Raw genomic sequence first — 19,891 nt, 5'->3', positions numbered from 1 at the left:
CTAAAGGAAACCTTGCATTATCCGAAATCCAAAAACTTAACCAAACAAAAAAAATTGCCAAGATAAATAGCTAATTTAATTCTAAGGCACAAACTCATATACATAACATCTCAATAACTACCAAACCTTTCACACTAAGCGAAAGTTCACATATCTATTCTGTTTATAAGTCATGACTTTAATTATGGTAGTCTCCAATTTATGATTTGGAAAGATATCACATTTTTATTGCTATTCTAATTCATGCAGAGTAAATTTGTTCATTTTAAAAACGTTTATGCAGTGTTTAGGATTATTTGTCAGAATATATTTGAGTTTTTTTCTCTTATGTGCAATAAGCTGAGATTTAGTAGTTCTAAAAGAAACTTTTGCCTTGCTTCCGGATATTATGGTTGAGGGGTGCCGCTTCCTGTTGAGATCCATGAGAAAGAATTTTGGACATTAATCTCGGTCATGCCTCCTTGAAAAAAGGGGAGGCCAGCTCTGTACCAGCTTCTCAAGACACAGCAGGGAGGTGTGGCACGAACTTATGTCTAAGCTAGCAACTGCATTTAACGCAGAGAGCCCCACCAACTCCAACAGTCATCGCCCGCAGTAAACTAGACATATTGATCTACCCTTCTACCCCAATATCTCGACATTTGCGGTTTGTGATGTGTTGCTCCTAGTCATCCATACATTAGTAAGGTTGCCCAGATTTAAATAACACATCGGTTTTTGCTGTACCCACTGTGGGTTCAGCTGAAAGGTATAAAGCAGCTAGAAGTAGTCAATCCTGGGGTAATTGAAATGTTCTTCCTAAGCTGGTCAATGATGACGTATTTGACCTCTGACCATAGGACATAAACACTTGTTACTCTGTCCTCACCGTCCGTAAAAGATATGTGTGTAGTTTATATTAAATCTGTCATTTAATTCAGATTGAACATTATCTGCAAATCCATAGAATAATTAAGAGTTTCAATCCCATCAAAATCTATCTTGCAGTTAACATGTTATGATTCAGAACATATGAGTAATTTGGAATGTTTATATAAACACTAGCGGGCCCGGCGCGCTTTGCTGCGCATTTCAATAATTTTTTGCAAAAGTTGCCCGCGGCTTCGCACGCAATTTCCCGTTGAAAACAGTACACTATATTCACTTATTCTTTTTCTATCACATTCTAAACATTGCTGAGATAATTGATAGTCGTTCCATCGTGAGCCTCTTGGGCGTATTATGAAGGTATGTACCATATTCCTGCCTCTATCTAGCTGTTACCCACGGCTTCGCACGCAAATCTTAAGAACCGAAGTCCTTATATTACTTAGTAAATTTTTTTTTTACTATAATAAATTTTAGATTAAATTAGTTATATCTCCGATGCCACGATTGAGCTTGCTTTGTTGTCTCGATCGAGAGAATATGTACACACGGAGTTTTGAGAACCATACTTCTGTCAAAAAAAACAACTAAGGTTGATTTTATAACATTCTTTATATTTGTAGCCAACGTAAGATAGTAATTATGATATCTGCATTACTCTTCTGATCAAGCATGAGCATGGTTTATATTAAATAAATATTGCAGTTAAAGGTGAATTTTTACGTCAAATTTGAATTGTATTATCTGGATAGTAAAGTCTATGTTTAACAGTGATTGCAAAAAACAGTTTAAACAAAATTTGTCGTTTCTCTTAAGCTTACTCTATGCTTTAAAACTATAAGTGTAATATATGTTTACAAAGAACAGCTGATTAAAAATTTGAAAAGACGTTAACATATGTTTGCTGCAATGCATTTCTTATGGGTATTTCTGTAACCAGTGGGGCGGAATCCTGAATCGGGAAAGGGATGGGCATAGCTTATAAACCTTCTCCGTGGAAAAATACATATACGTACAAATTTTCATCATGATCGGTCCAATAGTTCACGATTCCATAAAGGACAAACATACAAACATTCATTTTTATATATATAGATATAATGAAACAATGAAGTATTTTATTGTAATAAACAATTAATTAAAATATTTTCAATTTCTAACATTTTAAATTTAAATACATCAATGTATTATAGAAATTCTATCTTTTCAATTATTAAGATTTTAACAATCAGTTTTGGACATAATATTTTAATTATTTTTATAATGAGCTGAAGCAATTGGTCATTGAAAATTATATGTAAAATAGTCTAGTGCAAAATAATATGCAATATAAGCATAGTCATTTAAATTATGTTAAAATATAAGAGATAGAATATGGCATGATATCAGGTTTTTAAAATAGCTTCATAAACAACGTACATATATAAATTCTATTTATAGCCAATGAAAGTATTACGAGTTAGCCTCTAGTAATCTCAGAGAATGTAGTATTTTGTCCAATTTTTCATCAATACTTTTCAGCAGTTCAGTGTCCACTCTTTCTTTTCGGTCAGGTGGAAAAAAACTGAAATCAGAGCCACTTTTCGCAAAATCAATGGAGTAACGTAGGTTATCTTGAAAATCATTTCTCTTGCTGCTACAGGATGTCGGAGAATTGCCAGATAAATCAGAACCTCCTCTTAATCTTCTTGTTTGCCTGCAGATTTTCCTCCCCAGGACCTGAACAATGTCATGGTCGTGGTGGTTGGGAGTGAGTCGATTCCGTTCTATCCTGTAGTGGTAAGCGATGAGAACGGTGAAGATCACTATAACAATTGTACAAAACTGACAGTACAGGAAGGGCACAAACTTTTTCTGCGGGAAGACGAACTGTTCAGCGTATCTTTCCAGTCCGACCTCGTTGACGAGCGGGAACCTGCCTATGGTCAGTTGTGGATTGAACAGAAGAACCTCTAAGACTTTGAACTGTAGGTAGAGAATGGGTAGTACAAGAATTAGGATCTTGTAGATGGGAACGCAGACAGCCCGGAGAGTGCGGAGGATGGGCACCACCTGTAGTGTGATCACTAGGTGTTTGAACAGCCTCGTGGAACAGCACATCACTAGCAGGATGTATATGGACTTGTAGATGTTGTCGTGATATCCCAACCAGCCGAGGGTGAAGAAGTCCTCCCGACCTGTGTCCAACTGGTCTTGTAGGCTGAATATCATGGACAGGACGTCAGCCATACTGCACGAGAAACATGCAGCAGACAGGAATACTATGGCCAGGTCCAGCCAGTTCCAGAAGGAGGCAAAGAAAATTGTACCGTTTTGGATGATCGATATACATAAGGTGATGAAGTATATGGTGAGAGTAACAAAGACAAAAGTCCAAAATACAAACTGGCTGATGTCATCGTAGACTACTGAGGCACTCAGTATCTGAAATCAAAGTAAAATATTTTACATGATAACTACCTACTGTACATTTTAGATTCACTAGTTTATTGACCTAATAATCAAATATTGGTGCGAAAATTCCTTTAGTCTAGTCTACCTATGACAATATAAATTTCTTATCTGTTAATTATTTATAAATACTTACTCTTACTTATATATAAAACTAAAGCTTATTTAATAACATTTAAAATAAACCGTAATATAAAGCTAAAAAGTTGGGTTTTGCTGTAATTAGTTTAATTTTAATACATTTAAAAATTTTCTGAGTTGTTTGTAACATAATTTGAAGTTTGAAGCATAAATTCACTTACTATGACTGTTAAAGGGGGTGTTAAAATTGTTTGAACTAGCAAATTTTATTCCTGACATGGATAAAACCTTGTGTGTTGTCATTGTTCAACTAATGGACAAAGTTCAATTGATAAAGAAAGCATACAATCTCTGTGAACATTCCAATGATTTCATTTCAGGTAGCAATTCCTGAACTAGATAGCAATAAGAAAATTATGACTATTTAGGTCCCTTAATCTAAATGATCTCTTTATGAATAAGGCATTGGTTATTCCTTTGTTGTAATAATTTTGGTGTAAATTCAAGGTGAAGACAAATTTTTAAAGTGATGACTTATTGACATTTTTGAAGATGGAAAGTTTGTTTTCCTGTGTGTATCACTGTACCAGTAAGTCTGCAGTTAAAATTTGAAGTCATGACAACAGAAAACCATGTATGGACCTGTAGGTATGTCGTACTGCTGGCCGGTGAAGTCCGTACCTGGATGTGATGATCGATGCCAGTAGTCGGCCTGATCTGGAGACAAGTGGAGATGACACTTAGTTTACCACTGTTTGGATTGAAGACACAACTGTCGATGAAGACCACCTGAGTCAGCTGGGAAATCCAGCCACCATCTTCCATCTTCCCCAAAACCTTGAGTGTCTTTAATTGATCCTGTCCGAGGTTCACAACGTATCCGCCTGACGAATAATGGAACCCGTTCAATCCTGCCAGGAAGAAGCTCGTTAATAAACTGTATCTATTAAATGTCATGCATATTCTTATTTTGAGATAGTTCACTGAAACAGGAACTAAGGGGGGGGGGGGAGGCAGGGACCACTTCGGATTGGTTTATACTTTCCAGTTGAACCTACCACTGGGCATAGCAAAAACCGATCTGGGCATAGCACTTAAATCTGGACAACTTTATGGATGTCCAGGAACGCCTCATCACTAACCGCAAATGTTAGATTCTGGGGTGCAAGGGCAATTCGATAGGTTTAGTCTACTGCGGGAGATGACTGTTGGAGTTGGTGGGGTTCGTTCCCTAACTATCAGGTTTTTGTTAGCCTCAACAAGGGTGTGCCATCACCTGCCTGCTTTGACTAGAGAGGCTGGTTCAGAGCTGGCCTCCCCTTATTCCGGGGGAACATGACTTTGAGATGTAGTGCCCTAATCCTTCTTCATGGTTCTCGTAGGAGGCGGCCCCTACCCGCCTCATCATTATCAGGCAGTCTAGTATTCAAGGAGCCTTACCCATCCTGAATATCCTGTTACTCCGGAAGCAGCGCTAAGGTTCTTAAGGACTAAGTGAAATTTATAAGCTTCTTGTCCTAAGAGAACACAACACAAGGGGGGGGGGGGGGGGAAGTGACAAAACCCCCCACCCAAATGTCCTGAAAATTTTAAAAAATATACACAACATGTTTTAAATACAGCAGTGAAATGTTTTCCTTTAAATTAAGCCTTTCTAATTTAGATTTATTCCATAACCCTGTTGTCATATGCTCTTCAATCAGATTAACCCTCCCCCTCTCCCCACCAAGTTCTAGCTATAGCACTGAGGTTGGGTATAATATCAGTCATTACCATACTAAGGTAAGTGTTAGGTTCTTGTAGACATTGTTGAACCTTCTATCGAATTAAAGTGTTCCAGCATGCAACACATCCACACAAGTACTCAGAGTAAATAGTCATTTTCTGCTATCACCAATGAGGGATTTTAGAGTAAGTAAATAATGAACTTCAAAAATTCATCACCCGAAATTCAAAAATGGGCCAACCACAGAGATTAACAGCTATCGCCCCATTTCTCTACTACCGACTTTCTAAAAAATTATTGAAAAAATCGCCTTAACCAGATTACTACTACACCTGGAACAAAACAATCTACTAACTAATTACCAACATGGCTATTTGAAAGGCAGATCAACTACTACAGCGCTAAATACAGCTGATTGAAAATATAATTGACAAACTGGAAGAGGGCTATAAGGTGACAAGCCTATATTTGGACTTCAGCAAGGCTTTTGACTGCTTAAATCATCTCTTGGAGTCACGGGAACAGCACTAGCCTGGTTTGACAGCTATTTAAGGAGCAGACAACAAATGGTGGAAGTTGAATGCCTCTCTAATAATACTCTGAAGAAAGCTCAATCAACTCTAACCCCAATCCAGAGAGGTGTGCCTCAGGGATCAGTGTTGGGCCTGGTCCTATTCCTGCTACTAACAAACGACCTACCAGACCAACTTAAAGATGCTTGCCAGACTGTTATGTTTGCAAACGACACTGTCATTACAGTAGCAGAAAAGTAAAATGAACAACTTGACATCAACGCCTACATAGCCTTTAATATGGCAAAACAATATTGCTACTCAAATGACCTTGTGTTGAATGAGAAAAAGACTCTGCAGGTGATCTATAACATACGGAAAAAAGGAAATCGAGGCTGGACTACCTGAACTGAAGAGAGAAGAAAACACAAAGTATCTCGGAATAGTGATAGATGAGAATATGACCTGGCGAACTCATATTGACCAACTCTGTAAAAAACTCAGCTCAGGAACATATGTAATCAGACGAACCAAACAAAGATGTGGGATAAAAACATCCAAAATTGCATATTTTGCACTTTTTGAATCCCATGTACGGTATGGCCTGGCAATATAGGATGGAACAACAAGCTCAAATCTGGAAAGAGTGCTTATACAGCAGAAATGAGCGATTAGGAGCCTTGCAGGGTTAAACTACCAAGATAGCTGTCGAGGATCTTTCAAAGAACTTAAAATATTAACTGTAGTAGCACTGTACATAAGAGAAATCATCTTGTATGCAGTAAAAACCAACCAAGACAGACACAGAGACCTACATCAACATAACACCAGAAACGCAATAGATTTCTCACTCCCAACTCACCACTTGAGTCTTTATGAAAGGAAGCCTAGCTACAGAGGAGTCTTGTTCTACAACAATATGCCTGGACACCTCAAGAAAGTATCTGGACAACAACTGATTAGACAACTAACAGCGTGGCTGGAAAAACAGACCCTTCTACTCAGTGAAAGAATTCCTGGAGAGAGCCCTTGACTAAATGAAGACCACATAATGAATTTACAAACACTGACTATTACACTCATTTATAACATTAACACTTCTTCTTGACCTTTGTTCTGTTCTCTAAGAATATGTACAATAAAGAAAAAAGAAAAAGAACTTCAAAATTTACAACTGTTGACGCTGCCCAGTCTCTATAGAGAAATGTATGTTGGAAACAACTCTGTTTTGTATGTCTAAATGTACCATGATGAATGGCCAAGACATACATGCGTATGAGACTAGAGGCAGAGATAACTACCGAACTGGTAGACACAGAACGTGGTTTATGAACGCTTGACTTTACAGACAGGTGTTCATTTTGTCAACAAATTCAATAAAAAATGCTCCAACGCCCAAGGTGTTAAAAACTTGTTTGAAACGCTTTTTAGTGTCACAAACATTTTATAATGTAGACGAGTTTTTGGCATATGATTGGGGGATCACCAATTAAAAAGACTGACTGAATCCATCGCTGGAATGGGAATCATTGGCTAATGAATGGATATATGTAAATTTACAAATTGTATGTTTGAATGAGATCTATTGTGGAGTGTATGACAAAATTTTAGCAAGTAAAAAGTTGACTTTTGCCATGCGTTGTAGAATGTTCCGGCAATAAAGATCTGATTTGATTTGATTTGATAAACATTACTGTCCTTGGTTGTACAGTTAAGCACATAGCTCTTTAAAAAAATCTTTCCTAGGTAATCTATAAACATATAAGTTGCATTTTAATTTAATTTTACCATAAGTAAGGGTGTAACTAATCAACACAATTAAGAATGGATCCGAAGAATTCAATGTGTCATGTTTGATTTGTTAAATACTTTTTTAAGACATACTTCCACACCTAAAAAGTGACCTATCCAAATAAGGTACTCAATATATTTTTAGTAACTTCAAAAAAATTAAAAAGAGTATGTCACACCAAGCGTTGCATAATATGCTTTAATGAGGTTTTTTGAATGATGTCATATCTATAGCTAATTTCATTTTTGAGATGTACAGCAGATAGACGAACAATTATACAGAAAAGAAATGTTTAAATCCCTCTGGCAGACAAAAGAGAAATTGTGTCAGCCCTAAATGATCCATCAAATACCATGGTTTGACATAATTATACCATCATAGAACTCATTCTTGTTTATGTAGAAATTAAGTTTCATGCAAAATTTAAAGTCTCAGATGAAATATATCTCTTAATGTCTTGCCTTATTGATACACTCACATTTTTGTTTATTAAGAAAGGTCTCATAGCAGTGTTTAAAATTTATGAGGAACTAGTGAGGGAATGAGGGTACTACAAGAGTACACTGAAAACGAATTGTTTACTGACTTTGAACATTGACTTTCCGCTTTATTATTATTTTTTTTTTGTTTACTCTATGAATAAAAATGTTACGTGTTAAAACTCTGCTTTTACTCAGTTTATTTACACATTTATTTACTCTGCTATTTTCTTGTTGCCATCATGGTTCCCCATAAGACCAATGTAAAAATATTTGCTAACGCTCAGCCAAACCACATGGAGTGACATACACCATCATCAAGCTCAGAGTTGCTACTTTATAAATGAAGCTTCATGCAAACTTTAAGGTCTATGGGTCAGTTAATTTTCGAGACATTGTGCGGACAGACAGAAATGAAATTTTCCAGCCCGACAAGTGAAAGGCTTCACTAAAGCTCAGCCAATAACAAAGAATACAAATGCTATAATGTAGCTGGCTGTTACAATTTTTATAATTGGACTCATATTATTAATGGGATTTTTATAATATGTCTGTTATACTGAATCAAATATACTCTTATTTGAAAATAAATAACTTCTTTGGTATGTTGCATTAACAAAGTCTTCTTGATATGTTACTTCATCTACCCTTCACTATTTACAATGTGTTGGATGCTTGGTATTATTATCAATCTGCAAACTGATTAATAATATTTATTGTACTTGGCAGCAAATTGATACTCTAGAGCATTATCTGAATGCTGGTGCAGGTGGCAAATTATCAAATGGATGGATTTAAATATTAAGCAAAACAGTGATGTATATACCAATAGTTGTTTACCGTTAGTTACACGAATAAGTTCTTGTGAATGTTATCAACATTATAGTTTTTGCATGATAGTTTTCGGAACATTCTATACAATAAAATAAATTTCACAGCTATCACATTATACCCAGTGTTCCAAAAGTTCCACCCCCCCTCTTTTAACTTTCATAGGTTGCTTTAGATTTGCTGTCTGCTATGTTTATATAGTCTGGATTGGCTTGTTTTCTTAGTGTTTTAAGGATATTTGTAAACTTCAACCCCAAAACCTAAATGGGGGATCGGAGGGAAGTTAAAATGTTTAAATGTAAAACCCTATCAAGTGACATCTCATTTTAAAGATCCTTATAAAGGAAGAACATTCAGACGTCTCTATATAAGTTAAATCCAATTCAAATTGCAGCCTGTCAAAGTTTGGTTCAATAAAATTCAATACCTTTGTTAAAAAAAATAAAATAATAAAATAACAAAAAATCAATTTATTTAATAACCCAGTCCACAGCCACTTATATTTAAATAAAAGATGATAGTCATTTCACTTCACATATTCACCAATTTACATTTGGGCAATTTATATTGGTCTCTATAGTGTATGGACTTTTTAAAATAGGCTTTGTGAGGTGTTAGTTTATAAATGATCTATTAAAGACTTATTAAGTTCTTTTACATCCAAACTCTTATTTGAAAATAAATAACTTCTTTGGTATGTTGCATTAACAAAGTCTTCTTGATATGTTACTTCATCTACCCTTCACCATTTACAAATTGGTAATTTTATTAAAAACAGTTAACAGTATTTTTCCATTATAAAAAAGGTATTTTAACACATTCATCTATTTAAAATCAAGATGGAAGTGAAGACTGTTAGGACACCATATAGACTAAACAAAACTGTTCTTCAACAATTACCATAGATCAGTACTAACCATAATGGGCAGCTGATTTCACTGTTTTAGACTGGTAGATCCAAGGTGACATTAATGTTTTGGAAATATCCTCCGTGGGAATGCTCCACCCGACGTCGTAGTCATTCACATCCTCTGTTTCTTGGCTCAACATCGGCACACATATCCAATGGGGGAATAAATCCCTCAAAAGTTTCGGCATGCAGTTCACTAGAGAATGGTCTATTGTCAGTAATGTAAATAAAACGGAACTGAAGTGATTTCAATGGTACTGTTTTACTATACAAAGTGTGAAAATAAACATGAAATAATAATAACATCTACAGATAAGTGATTGGGATCTATAGGACACTGTCATTGGTTCACAAGCAGAAGAATTGCAGATATTTTTTAAAATTGGACACTGCTTTAATACAATAATATGTCTTTTTGAATACTGGAACTTTGAGACCAATAAAACTACTGTAATACTACTGGTTTTAAAACAGCCTAAAATTAAAACAATCCATGAATTTAACATTAGCCTACCTGTGAGTGATCGTTTTTGGCGTAACTGGACCACACCAATCATCCTTGATGCGTAGTCTGATAACCAGCCTGACGTTTCATATCTGTCTCCTATATAATATTGATTTATGTACAATATTGAAATGAGTACAATTTAAAAACTCTTAAATAATTAATTCAACCATCTTTTTCTGAGCAAAACTTCACGTTCTCACCGACTACAGATAAACACGTACTATATCTTACGATTCCTAGAGCTCTCCACAGCAAGCCAATCTTTTGATCATGCTCTTCCCACAGTCAATAATTCTGAACTATCAGGTTTTGGACACTCTTTATTTCTAGGTAAATTAATCTCCACGTGCATGATCCGTACAAAGCATTATAAAATTATTGGAATTTCCTCAATTTCTATGGCTACTCACATTGCATGTATTAATATCGAGCATGCGTATGAGTTGTATAAAACACCAATGAGATTATGTTCTGTTGGTGAAAGCATGACCAAGGAGTGTACCAGAGGATGCTGATGATGGGAAATTAATGAATCTACTGGGAATTCATCAAGGTAAGGACATAGCCAGCAGAGGGTCCAAGGGGTCCAGACCCCTCCCCCAAATTTTTAATTGTTTCGATTACTTTTTTAGTAAACGATTATTATTATTTCAATAATTCAGTATCACTCACATTTACTACTGAAAGATCATAGATACGGGTCAAGAACTTTTTAAGGAACAAAATGGGGCCTTACTTTTGGCCCACTTTGGTAAAATATGAGTTGTCTTGAACCCCCCAAAATTTTTTCTTGGCTACGTTCTTGATCAAAGAATGTTAGCCATGTCGGTAAGGGCTCCGCCGTAATGGACCAAATGGTGCAGTGCAAAGTGATTCTAGATTCCAATACTAATTATCTTCAAATTATGTGAACTCTTCTTGTCTAATATTTTAGTAATAAGTAAGTAGTTAGTAAATCATAATTTTACTAACTTATCCCATGTATAAAAATTATATGATTTGCACCAAGTTTTAGCGTTGTCAGATTAAACAGTGATTTAATAGTAAATAGTTCTGGTAGCCATCTTGATTGTAGCCCCATAAGAACAATGTTAAATCCGTATGGCCTTATTTTTAGTTATAGAATTATGGAAGATGCCAAATATAAAGATATGAACATGTTTAAGATTTGTGATTGATCTTATGTGGTCAATCTCAAGATCATTTCACTAGAGCCAGCTCCAAACTTCTTTAAGACTCAGAAAAGAAGGTTGTGTCAAAATTAAAGAAACTCAGTTACCTATGCAAACATACACAGATATACAATAATTACAATCAAAGTTTTGAAAAAAAATACTCTACATATGTTCAGGAGACTAAAATCCTCATTGCACCATCCTCTGTTTGAATGTTATCATGATGGCAATGCTAGTAAAGTTCATTTACCATGTGGAAATTTGATTTTACTTTTTTTTATAGTAGGGTTCCCACACACTCCTACACTTCAGACACTAAATCCACTGGAAAAAGGGACAAGATGCCACCCATTGCGAAACAGGGGACAAGGGACAATATAATGGTTGAATATACTGCCCTTGGTTGATCAGAGGGATTTTGAGATTTAACTTGTCAACTGTAGTCATAGTCATAGTCATAGTCATAGTCATAGTCATATTTCTTTATTAACATATTCTTCAAGAACAGTAATAGAGTCACAATGTTAACAAATTACATAATTGATATTAATAAATAATCAATACAAGATGTCAGAGCCTCCAATCTTCCTTGTTTACTTCTGTGAATTCTTCGATGGTGTATATTGGGTGGTCCACCAGGAAGTTGTGAAGACATCTTTTCAAGGCAGCTCCCTTGAGGTTTTTCACAGCTTGTGGCAGGAGGTTCCTCAGCTTCCTACCAATGTAGGATGGTTTTTCCTCGAAAAGTGATGTCCGATGTAGAGGTAGTGTGTAATTTCCTGCATGGCGTGTGTTATGTGTATGAAGGGTTTTTCCTGTTTGTACATGCAGTTGGTCAACGTGCAAAATTACTTCTTGTATGTAGAGTGCAGTAATTGTCATAATTCCCAAGGTTTTAAACGCTTGTCGGCAGCTCTGTTGGTGTTCGAGTTCCGCTAGGGTTCGGATAGCTTTTTTCTGCAGGAGTAGTACTCTGTTCAGGTTTCCTGCAGAGGATCCACCCCAAACAGCAAGTCCATACCTCACATGAGTTTCCACCAAAGCATAGTAAGCTGTTTTTGCTGCCTCCAAGTTGCCGATACATTTTATTCGGCGTACTACATATATACCAGTGCTGATTTTTTTGCAAACCTGGTTTACATGCTCAGTCCACGTAAGTTTGTGGTCAATAGTTACGCCAAGGAATTTGATATGGTCTTTTCTTGATACATCAAGTGGGTTAGGGATATGGTCCTTCCTCTTGCTGAAGTTGATGTGAACTGTCTTCGATGGATTCATGGCTAGATCATTCCTTCTGCAGTAATTGAGGGCTTTACTGAGAGAGCTTGTGGCACTTTCGTACACTCCTTCAGCAGAGTCATTCTTAATCAACAATGTTGTATCGTCTGCATACATCACACAAGTGGTATTGTGATCACGTATATAAGCTGGGAAGTCATTCACAAATAAGACAAAGAGAACTGGGCCCAAAACAGATCCTTGCGGTACTCCGCGGGTAACAGGTAGTGGATTGGATTGATGTGAAGTAGTTACACCATAAATGGTAGTTTGTAGCTCGACTATTTGAGATCGGCCTGTGAGGTAACTTACAAACCATTTGTTAGCTGTGTCTCTGATTCCTAATGATGTTAATTTCTTTGAGATGATGTCGTGGCCCAGGCAATCAAACGCCTTGCTGTAGTCAAGAAAGAGTGCAGATACGTATTGTTCTTTGTCTATTTGGTCAATAACATGTTCAACAAGGCTGATGATGGCAGAGCTGGTTGATTTTCCTTTCAAAAATCCATGTTGCTTTTCGGTTATCAGATTTTCTTGTTTTAGGTGAGCCATGAGTCTGTGTAAAGCTATTTTTTCTATGATTTTTGAGAATGTTGAGATTAGAGAGATGGGACGGTAATTTTGGACTTCCAGTGTTGAACCTTTTTTATGTTTGGGATATACTTTAGAGAGCTTAAGGGCTGTAGGGAACTCACCAAGGCTGAAGGACTTATTAATTATGCTGACTAAAGGCGGCATTAGCTCTTCAGAGCAGTGTTTCACAATTTTAGAAGAATATTCATCCACTCCACTTGAAGATTTTGATTTTAGGGCATTTATGATGTTCCGTACTTCATTGATGCATGTTGGGGTTAGATATAGAGATTTATCAACATAGTTAAGTGGAGTTTCGTAATTTTCATTATCATCTGCGTCCCCTGGGGAGCAGTTATTCTGTTTCAGCGTCAATTCTGCTACAACCACTCTACATTGGCTGCAAGCTTCATAATCACCTTCCCGACAACATTAGAGGACTTAAAGGGCAGGACTTGAGGAGGGAGCTGAGCAGATGGCTTACAGACCGACCCTTCTACAGTCTAGCAGAGTTTCTAAAACCCAATAACTGATACGGACACTTCACTGTACTGTTATCCATATGACTTTAAAATTTATGTTGACATATTGTTTACTGTTACTTTTAGTAATTTATAACATATTGACGCCTTTGTATTTCTCTACGAAATTCCAAATAAAGAAAAAACTTCTGTGAAGAAGGTGTTAAAGTGGTCTGCAGTTTGTGTGGGGTTGTCCACATGTTTCCCATTCACTGAGAGACATATGTTTGGCTGTAGTTGATGTTTTCCTCTTCTTTCATTGTTTATGACATTCCAAAGAAGAGCTTTACTTTTGTTGTCAGCCGAGTTGATGAAGTCAGCATTAGCATTTTTTCTTATTTCTCTAAGTTTTTTATCATAATTTTTCTTTTTTACCACCATATCTTCTTTGTCTTGGGCATTTCCTGTGGTCTCAAATTTGTGCAGGGCTTTTAGAAAGTCATTTTTAAGGTCTTTGGCCTCGTTGTCATAATACACATGTTTCCTTTTGTGTTTTTGACTACATTTTTTAGTAGGACAGGCAATGTCTAGCGTTGCTTGGAGAGTTCTATGAAAGATGTTGTATGCTTGCTCTGCATCTGGGGCCATATAGACAGCATTCCAGTTTTTATTCATTAGGAGAGATTTTATCTGGTCTGTATTAGAATAACAAAAGTTTCTCTTGAGAATGATCTGTGGAGGGATGTTTACTCTCCAGTCATATATTTTTATAATTTGAGCAGTATGGTCAGAAAGTCCAGTTTCAAGTATGGCTGTGCCAATGTTGTCCTCGATTATGTTTGTGCATATGAAGTCAATTGAGGTGGCAGTGCTATGTGTGATACGTGTTGCAGGAAGTGGCAGTCTTCGGATGTTATGGGTGTGTAGTTCATCTTCTAGGATAGTGTTGTCTAGGGTTGTTTTCATCCTGTCGATGTTTATGTCTCCAGCAAGCATGATTGATTTACTGTGTGCTTGAGTATATTCTAAGATGTTGGATAAGGCATTTACACCGGCTCGTACATTCTCTTTGGGAGATCGATATACCCCAAGAATGTGTATGTATTTACCCATGGATTCAATTACTGCCATGGCTGCTTCACAGTTAAATTCTTGGCAGAGGTGGGATATGTCAGTTGCTGTTGTGCAGTTTTTGAGGGTTTCTTTGGCATATATGGCAACACCACCAAGCTTATGATTTTCTCTGCAGTATTCTGCTATGAGAAAGTACCCTTTAATTTTTGTATTCTCTATTTCTATTTTTTTCAGGCCATGTTCAGTAAGCACTAGTATATTGGGGTCAATGTCATTAAGAAGGTGGTTAAGTCTGTGTAATGAATAGGGTCCAAAAAAATGTACCATGAAACTTACTCAACGGTGTACCTACACCAATTAAATAACATCACACAACGTCACTTTTACTGTCTTACAGAATTTACATTCATTATCAAAGAAGACAACCCTAACTGCTCACAGGTCAGCAACAAAATAAGAGATATAAAATTTTTATAAGCCTACTGTTAAAACAATGACATTAATAAGATCGGTTAAGTAAATTTTACTCAATATTGGAACTACTGAGTTTTAATAGGTACAAAAGTCTGCTAAATCCATTTATAACAATTGTAATAGACGGAAATGTCAATATTAAGACCAAACAATGAGTTTTACTTTAAATATAATACAAAACTCAAAAATTAAAACACTATACTGCATTAATCAGGTTATAGATACTATTTTTATACAAAAAAATATATTATATTTCCAACCAAACTCAACTTAATTTGAGATGTTGTTCCCATCAAATACATATTTAAAACATACCTAAAATAATGATGATATTTACTTGTATTATTAAAAGTAAAAAACAAAATAATTTTCAAATTGACAATGACTTGTGAAGTAAAACCAAGATGTGTATGAATTAAATGTAATAAAACTGTATAATTGTGAGTTCTCTTTGTAATTGGAGTAATGTACTCTTTTCAGTGAAATTGTAAGTAACAATAATGTTTTTTTTATGTATAAAACAAAATGGCTACATGCAGCTGCAATGAACTGTAATGTGTACAAGATCTGTCATTTCAGTTATTTTCGGTTCAAATCAACATTTCGACTTCAGCATTTGAAGTTATAAGTCCTTTCCATGTGAACAATTAATTTTTAGATAGATTTGGACATCTCTTTGTCTATTCTGGAAGACTAATGTCATGCACGAACTTCTACACGTGACATATTTAAAACAGTTGAACCATTGGAATAAAATAAATATAATAAGTTAAACTGTAGGCATGTAAATATTAAGACCATACTAAAATATTCTTAAATGCTGAAACATTATTTTTAGGGATGAAATTGAAGAAAATATAATATGAGAGATGAAGCCTGTATTTTTAAAACGTAAATAAATTATGCAATCAATATTATCACAGGCACATTTACATATTTTCTAATTCCAATACAAATTCTGAGTTTCACTCTTTCATGTAAATCCATTCACTTTCCCATGTTACTGTTTTACACTTAAACGATAAATAATATGCCCACAAATCAGTAAAATTGCTCAATTTACATTAGTTTATTAAGTAAAAATTCTAATTGACTAGAATACAATTGTTAGAAAATGTACCTGCTTCAGAGATAGGCTTTGTGTTATACCAGTCTGTCTTGGTAAAAACAGAGCTTAATGCATGCTTGAAAAATCCTTCTAAACTGAAACAATACTAGGTTTAGTGGAGTAAAATTAGAATGGTGGTGAAGGAAAATGAAGTGTCATGGATTTTCTAGATATTATTTTCATTTTCTTGTAAATGATTAAATAATAATGTCAGCAATGAAGGTGTAAGAGTTAGTTTCAAAACATTAAAAAACTCGATTGTGATCCATTTTTATTACGTATAGAGGGATAAAATATGTAGCTACAACAAATAACACAAATCTTACACTCTGACTATAGTACTTATCACAAAACTGTGCTATAGTTTAATACAAATATAAAAATAAACTTTAAATATATTGAAAGCTTTCATTTAGTGCCATTCTCATTTCTACTCATCACCCTTCTCAGTTTAGAATCACAAAAATGAAGTATATACTATTTCAGGAACAAAGCCTGATTAAGTTTGAAATGTAGGTTCAGCCATACACTGTTGTGTAATTAAACATTTTTAGTTGAAGAGTTTACAGTACATAATTAACTTATATAAAGTGGATGTTATAGTCATATAATGTTTAAAGTAAAGTCCTTTGTATTATTACATTTAAAATAATTTTTAGACAACATTTGAAAAATCCATACAGTAGTAATAATTAAAGTTGAAATATGTTTTACTGAAGAGAAAAAAAGACTCATACAAGAGAATAGTGATTTAACTAATGCACAAATTGACGTAAATTTGCTTTCAGTTAACATAATATCTCTTTCAATATTAGTTATTGTTTTAAAGTTTCAAATAAGTACACAAATTGATTGGAATCTTCATTTTAAATTAATTTTTTGTTAGCCATTTTTGTCAAATTATCTATTTGAAAAACTGATTACTCATAAATGGGTTATTGAAGCATTGAAACTTGATATGGATGTTTGGCTTAGTCTAACTACGAAATAAACATGAATAACACTTTCTATCCTATATCAAATTGAATAAATGAAACTTAAACCTCCACATTTTTAACAGATTATTCTTAAAATAGTTAGTACAACAAAACCATTACAAAATTAAAAAAAAAAAAACTAGATCTCATTAAAAAAACGGGAAGTGATATGAAAAGATATGTTTTATTATTTTTTTTACTTAAAGAATAAGTTAATCTCATTCTGAGCATAGATTACCAATTTTTTACAAAATCACATGTGTCAGTGATATGGTAATAATTTACAAAGATTCATGGTAATTTCAACAGCAATGATCGAGAAAATGATTAATTTTTAAAGTGAAATATAAACTTTACAAAATGGAATGAATTTTATTAAATTTTATAAAAATAGAGAATTAAATAAAAATTTGTTATAGTAAAAACTCAACTTTTAAATGGGTACCATGTTGTATAAGGACAGGATAAATGTTTTTACATAAACAGCATCACATTTTTCCGTTTTCACTTGAACAGGGGTCGTTCTAGGAGACAAGATGGTAGTTGATATTTAAAAAACATTGAATGCCTAACAAATCTCCCTAGTATTTTGATTTATCTTCTTCTTTAAAAAGTTAAGATGAGTACTTAATTTATATTGTATACTATTTCAGTATCTTGTAGAACTTATTACATACTCTGCAACTTCTAGATATTGAGATAAACCTACAAATCCTACTGCCTATGCTTGTAATCTATCGTACCTTCTGAGACGAGTCAGACTTGCAACATCATCTTCAATGAGACTACTGAGATGTTGCGAAGTGTAAAAGTCTGATTCCGACCATCTGTTCATTGCGTTGAAGAAGACCAAATTGCAAATGAGCAAAATAAAAAGAAACTCTAGGATAAGTTTCAAAAACAGCCACTTTTCAACTTTAATTTTTCTTTCCTAAAAGGAGCACTCATCAAAATTAATGAATTTAGTACAGAAATCAATTTATTCTAACCATACAAACACAATATATTAACATATAATATACACGTATTTAATGCTGTTTCATATTCTATGTATTAAATCTACAAAGTCCATGGTTGTTGTTTTTGAAACTGATCAACAAGCAATGATAATAGTTATTCTATTAATTAACGTTTGGATAACTCACTATAATTTGGGAATGCCTCAAAGGTCGATATGCAGATCCGGCTCGCAGAATCCGGAGTTTGTCCAAGTACTCCTGGTTTCCCACGAGGTCTAGTCTCATACCTAGACTGGGGTCCACCTCAATTGCTGGATCATCACATTGTCTCTGCCTCACCAGGAAGGTTTATGTGAGATATTGTCAAGAATAAAAAACAAAGACCATTACTTTTCTGAATTATTGAGATTTAAAATCGATACATTCTGTTGCACTTTATTGTAGCAAAACTGTGCTATACTGCAATCAAACCAATTGAGTGTGAGCTGATGATTGACACTAAAATTGTATTGAGTTGTTTTTATTGACACTAAAATCTGTTGAGTATATTCCGTAAAATATACCTATTGCAATCATCATCATGAATCTCTGGTTTGTTCTAAATTTTTAGAAAATACTCATATGCTTATAACTTTTTAGATATCTTATTAAGGTTTCAAGATAATGAAAGTCTAAATTTCTGAATGAATAAAGACAACTTAATTAAAAATAATCTTCAAAACCTATTAATGCATCTTAAATGTGAAATTTTTGAACGGACAGTCACAACAATATTTAATTAAAAAAGCAATTACAAACTGCTTAGCATCGGGACTTTGCACAGCTTCCCCATAAGGATCCTAACTGGAAATTGCCTGCATGAATGGCAAACCTGAAATAGTGAAAAGATTTTGTTGGTGATGGGCAAAAATGTAGCTAATAAAAGCTCAATTTTCACCCTCGGAACCTCTTCAATTCTTCCAGGATCACTTTGGGGAACCCATTGAGATACTTGAATGGGAATTTTATCTTGGATCATCAGAGATACTCCAATATGCTCTAGATTGTATGGGTTGGAGTTAGAGCTTGCTACTGGTCTTTGATGGGCTTGGCGTGGATTTCAAAAGCATCCCACCATTTGGTAAGAGTTAGAGGTGTATTAGATGGAGTTTCTTGTTAGCTATTAACAAAGGGGTACAAAGCTTAAATGACTTTGAGGGACATGAAGCCAATGACTATCATTAAAACGTCTTTAGTTATGACTGGGTAGACCTGCGAAAATTTATGTTTTGTGTTGATGTTGCAAAGGCACATAATGGATCTTCCCTTTGACTACCAAACAGGTCATTTAACACAGCTAGTCAGTAATAAAGAATATAAAGAAAATTAATAATAACCAACACTGTGAAGGCATAATGTTAAAATACGTATTGTGTTACATTTGCCAAAATAAAAACCAAATTTAAAACTTTATTTTCTTTTTAGTTTGGTTTGATTTGATTTAAATCAAATTTAACTTATTTTTTATTTCCAGTACGACACATATAAGTAAGTAGTTGAATATCATTAATATTCAAACATTAATTCTTTCCTAAATAAAAATAATTTGAGCCCTTAGTGAAATAAATAGAGGCTTTCTAATAGTAACTTCTTTATTAAGATTATTTTGTTTGAAT

At 34.5% G+C, this 19,891-nt stretch overlaps 1 protein-coding gene across 1 annotated transcript in view; it reads right to left on the bottom strand.

Moving 5' to 3' along the window:
• Positions 1 to 2,183: 2,183 nt before the first annotated feature.
• Positions 2,184 to 19,891, bottom strand: part of LOC124367774 (polycystic kidney disease protein 1-like 2) — a 40,820-nt gene continuing 23,112 nt past the window's right edge. The window contains exons 10-16 of the mRNA XM_046824880.1: positions 18,423 to 18,566; positions 18,021 to 18,208; positions 16,313 to 16,395; positions 10,164 to 10,253; positions 9,657 to 9,845; positions 4,081 to 4,310; positions 2,184 to 3,291 (exon numbers count right to left, since the gene is read on the bottom strand). Of these exons, the coding sequence (XP_046680836.1) occupies positions 2,320 to 3,291; positions 4,081 to 4,310; positions 9,657 to 9,845; positions 10,164 to 10,253; positions 16,313 to 16,395; positions 18,021 to 18,208; positions 18,423 to 18,566 (1,896 nt within the window). The 3' untranslated portion in view covers positions 2,184 to 2,319. The remainder of the gene's footprint in view (positions 3,292 to 4,080; positions 4,311 to 9,656; positions 9,846 to 10,163; positions 10,254 to 16,312; positions 16,396 to 18,020; positions 18,209 to 18,422; positions 18,567 to 19,891) is intronic.

The sequence above is a fragment of the Homalodisca vitripennis genome, chromosome 8 (assembly GCF_021130785.1).
Source record: "Homalodisca vitripennis isolate AUS2020 chromosome 8, UT_GWSS_2.1, whole genome shotgun sequence".
NCBI classification, from domain to species: Eukaryota; Metazoa; Arthropoda; class Insecta; order Hemiptera; family Cicadellidae; genus Homalodisca; species Homalodisca vitripennis.
The sequence above is the reverse complement of the archived record's forward strand: the minus strand, read 5'-3'. Positions and strand labels throughout refer to the sequence as shown.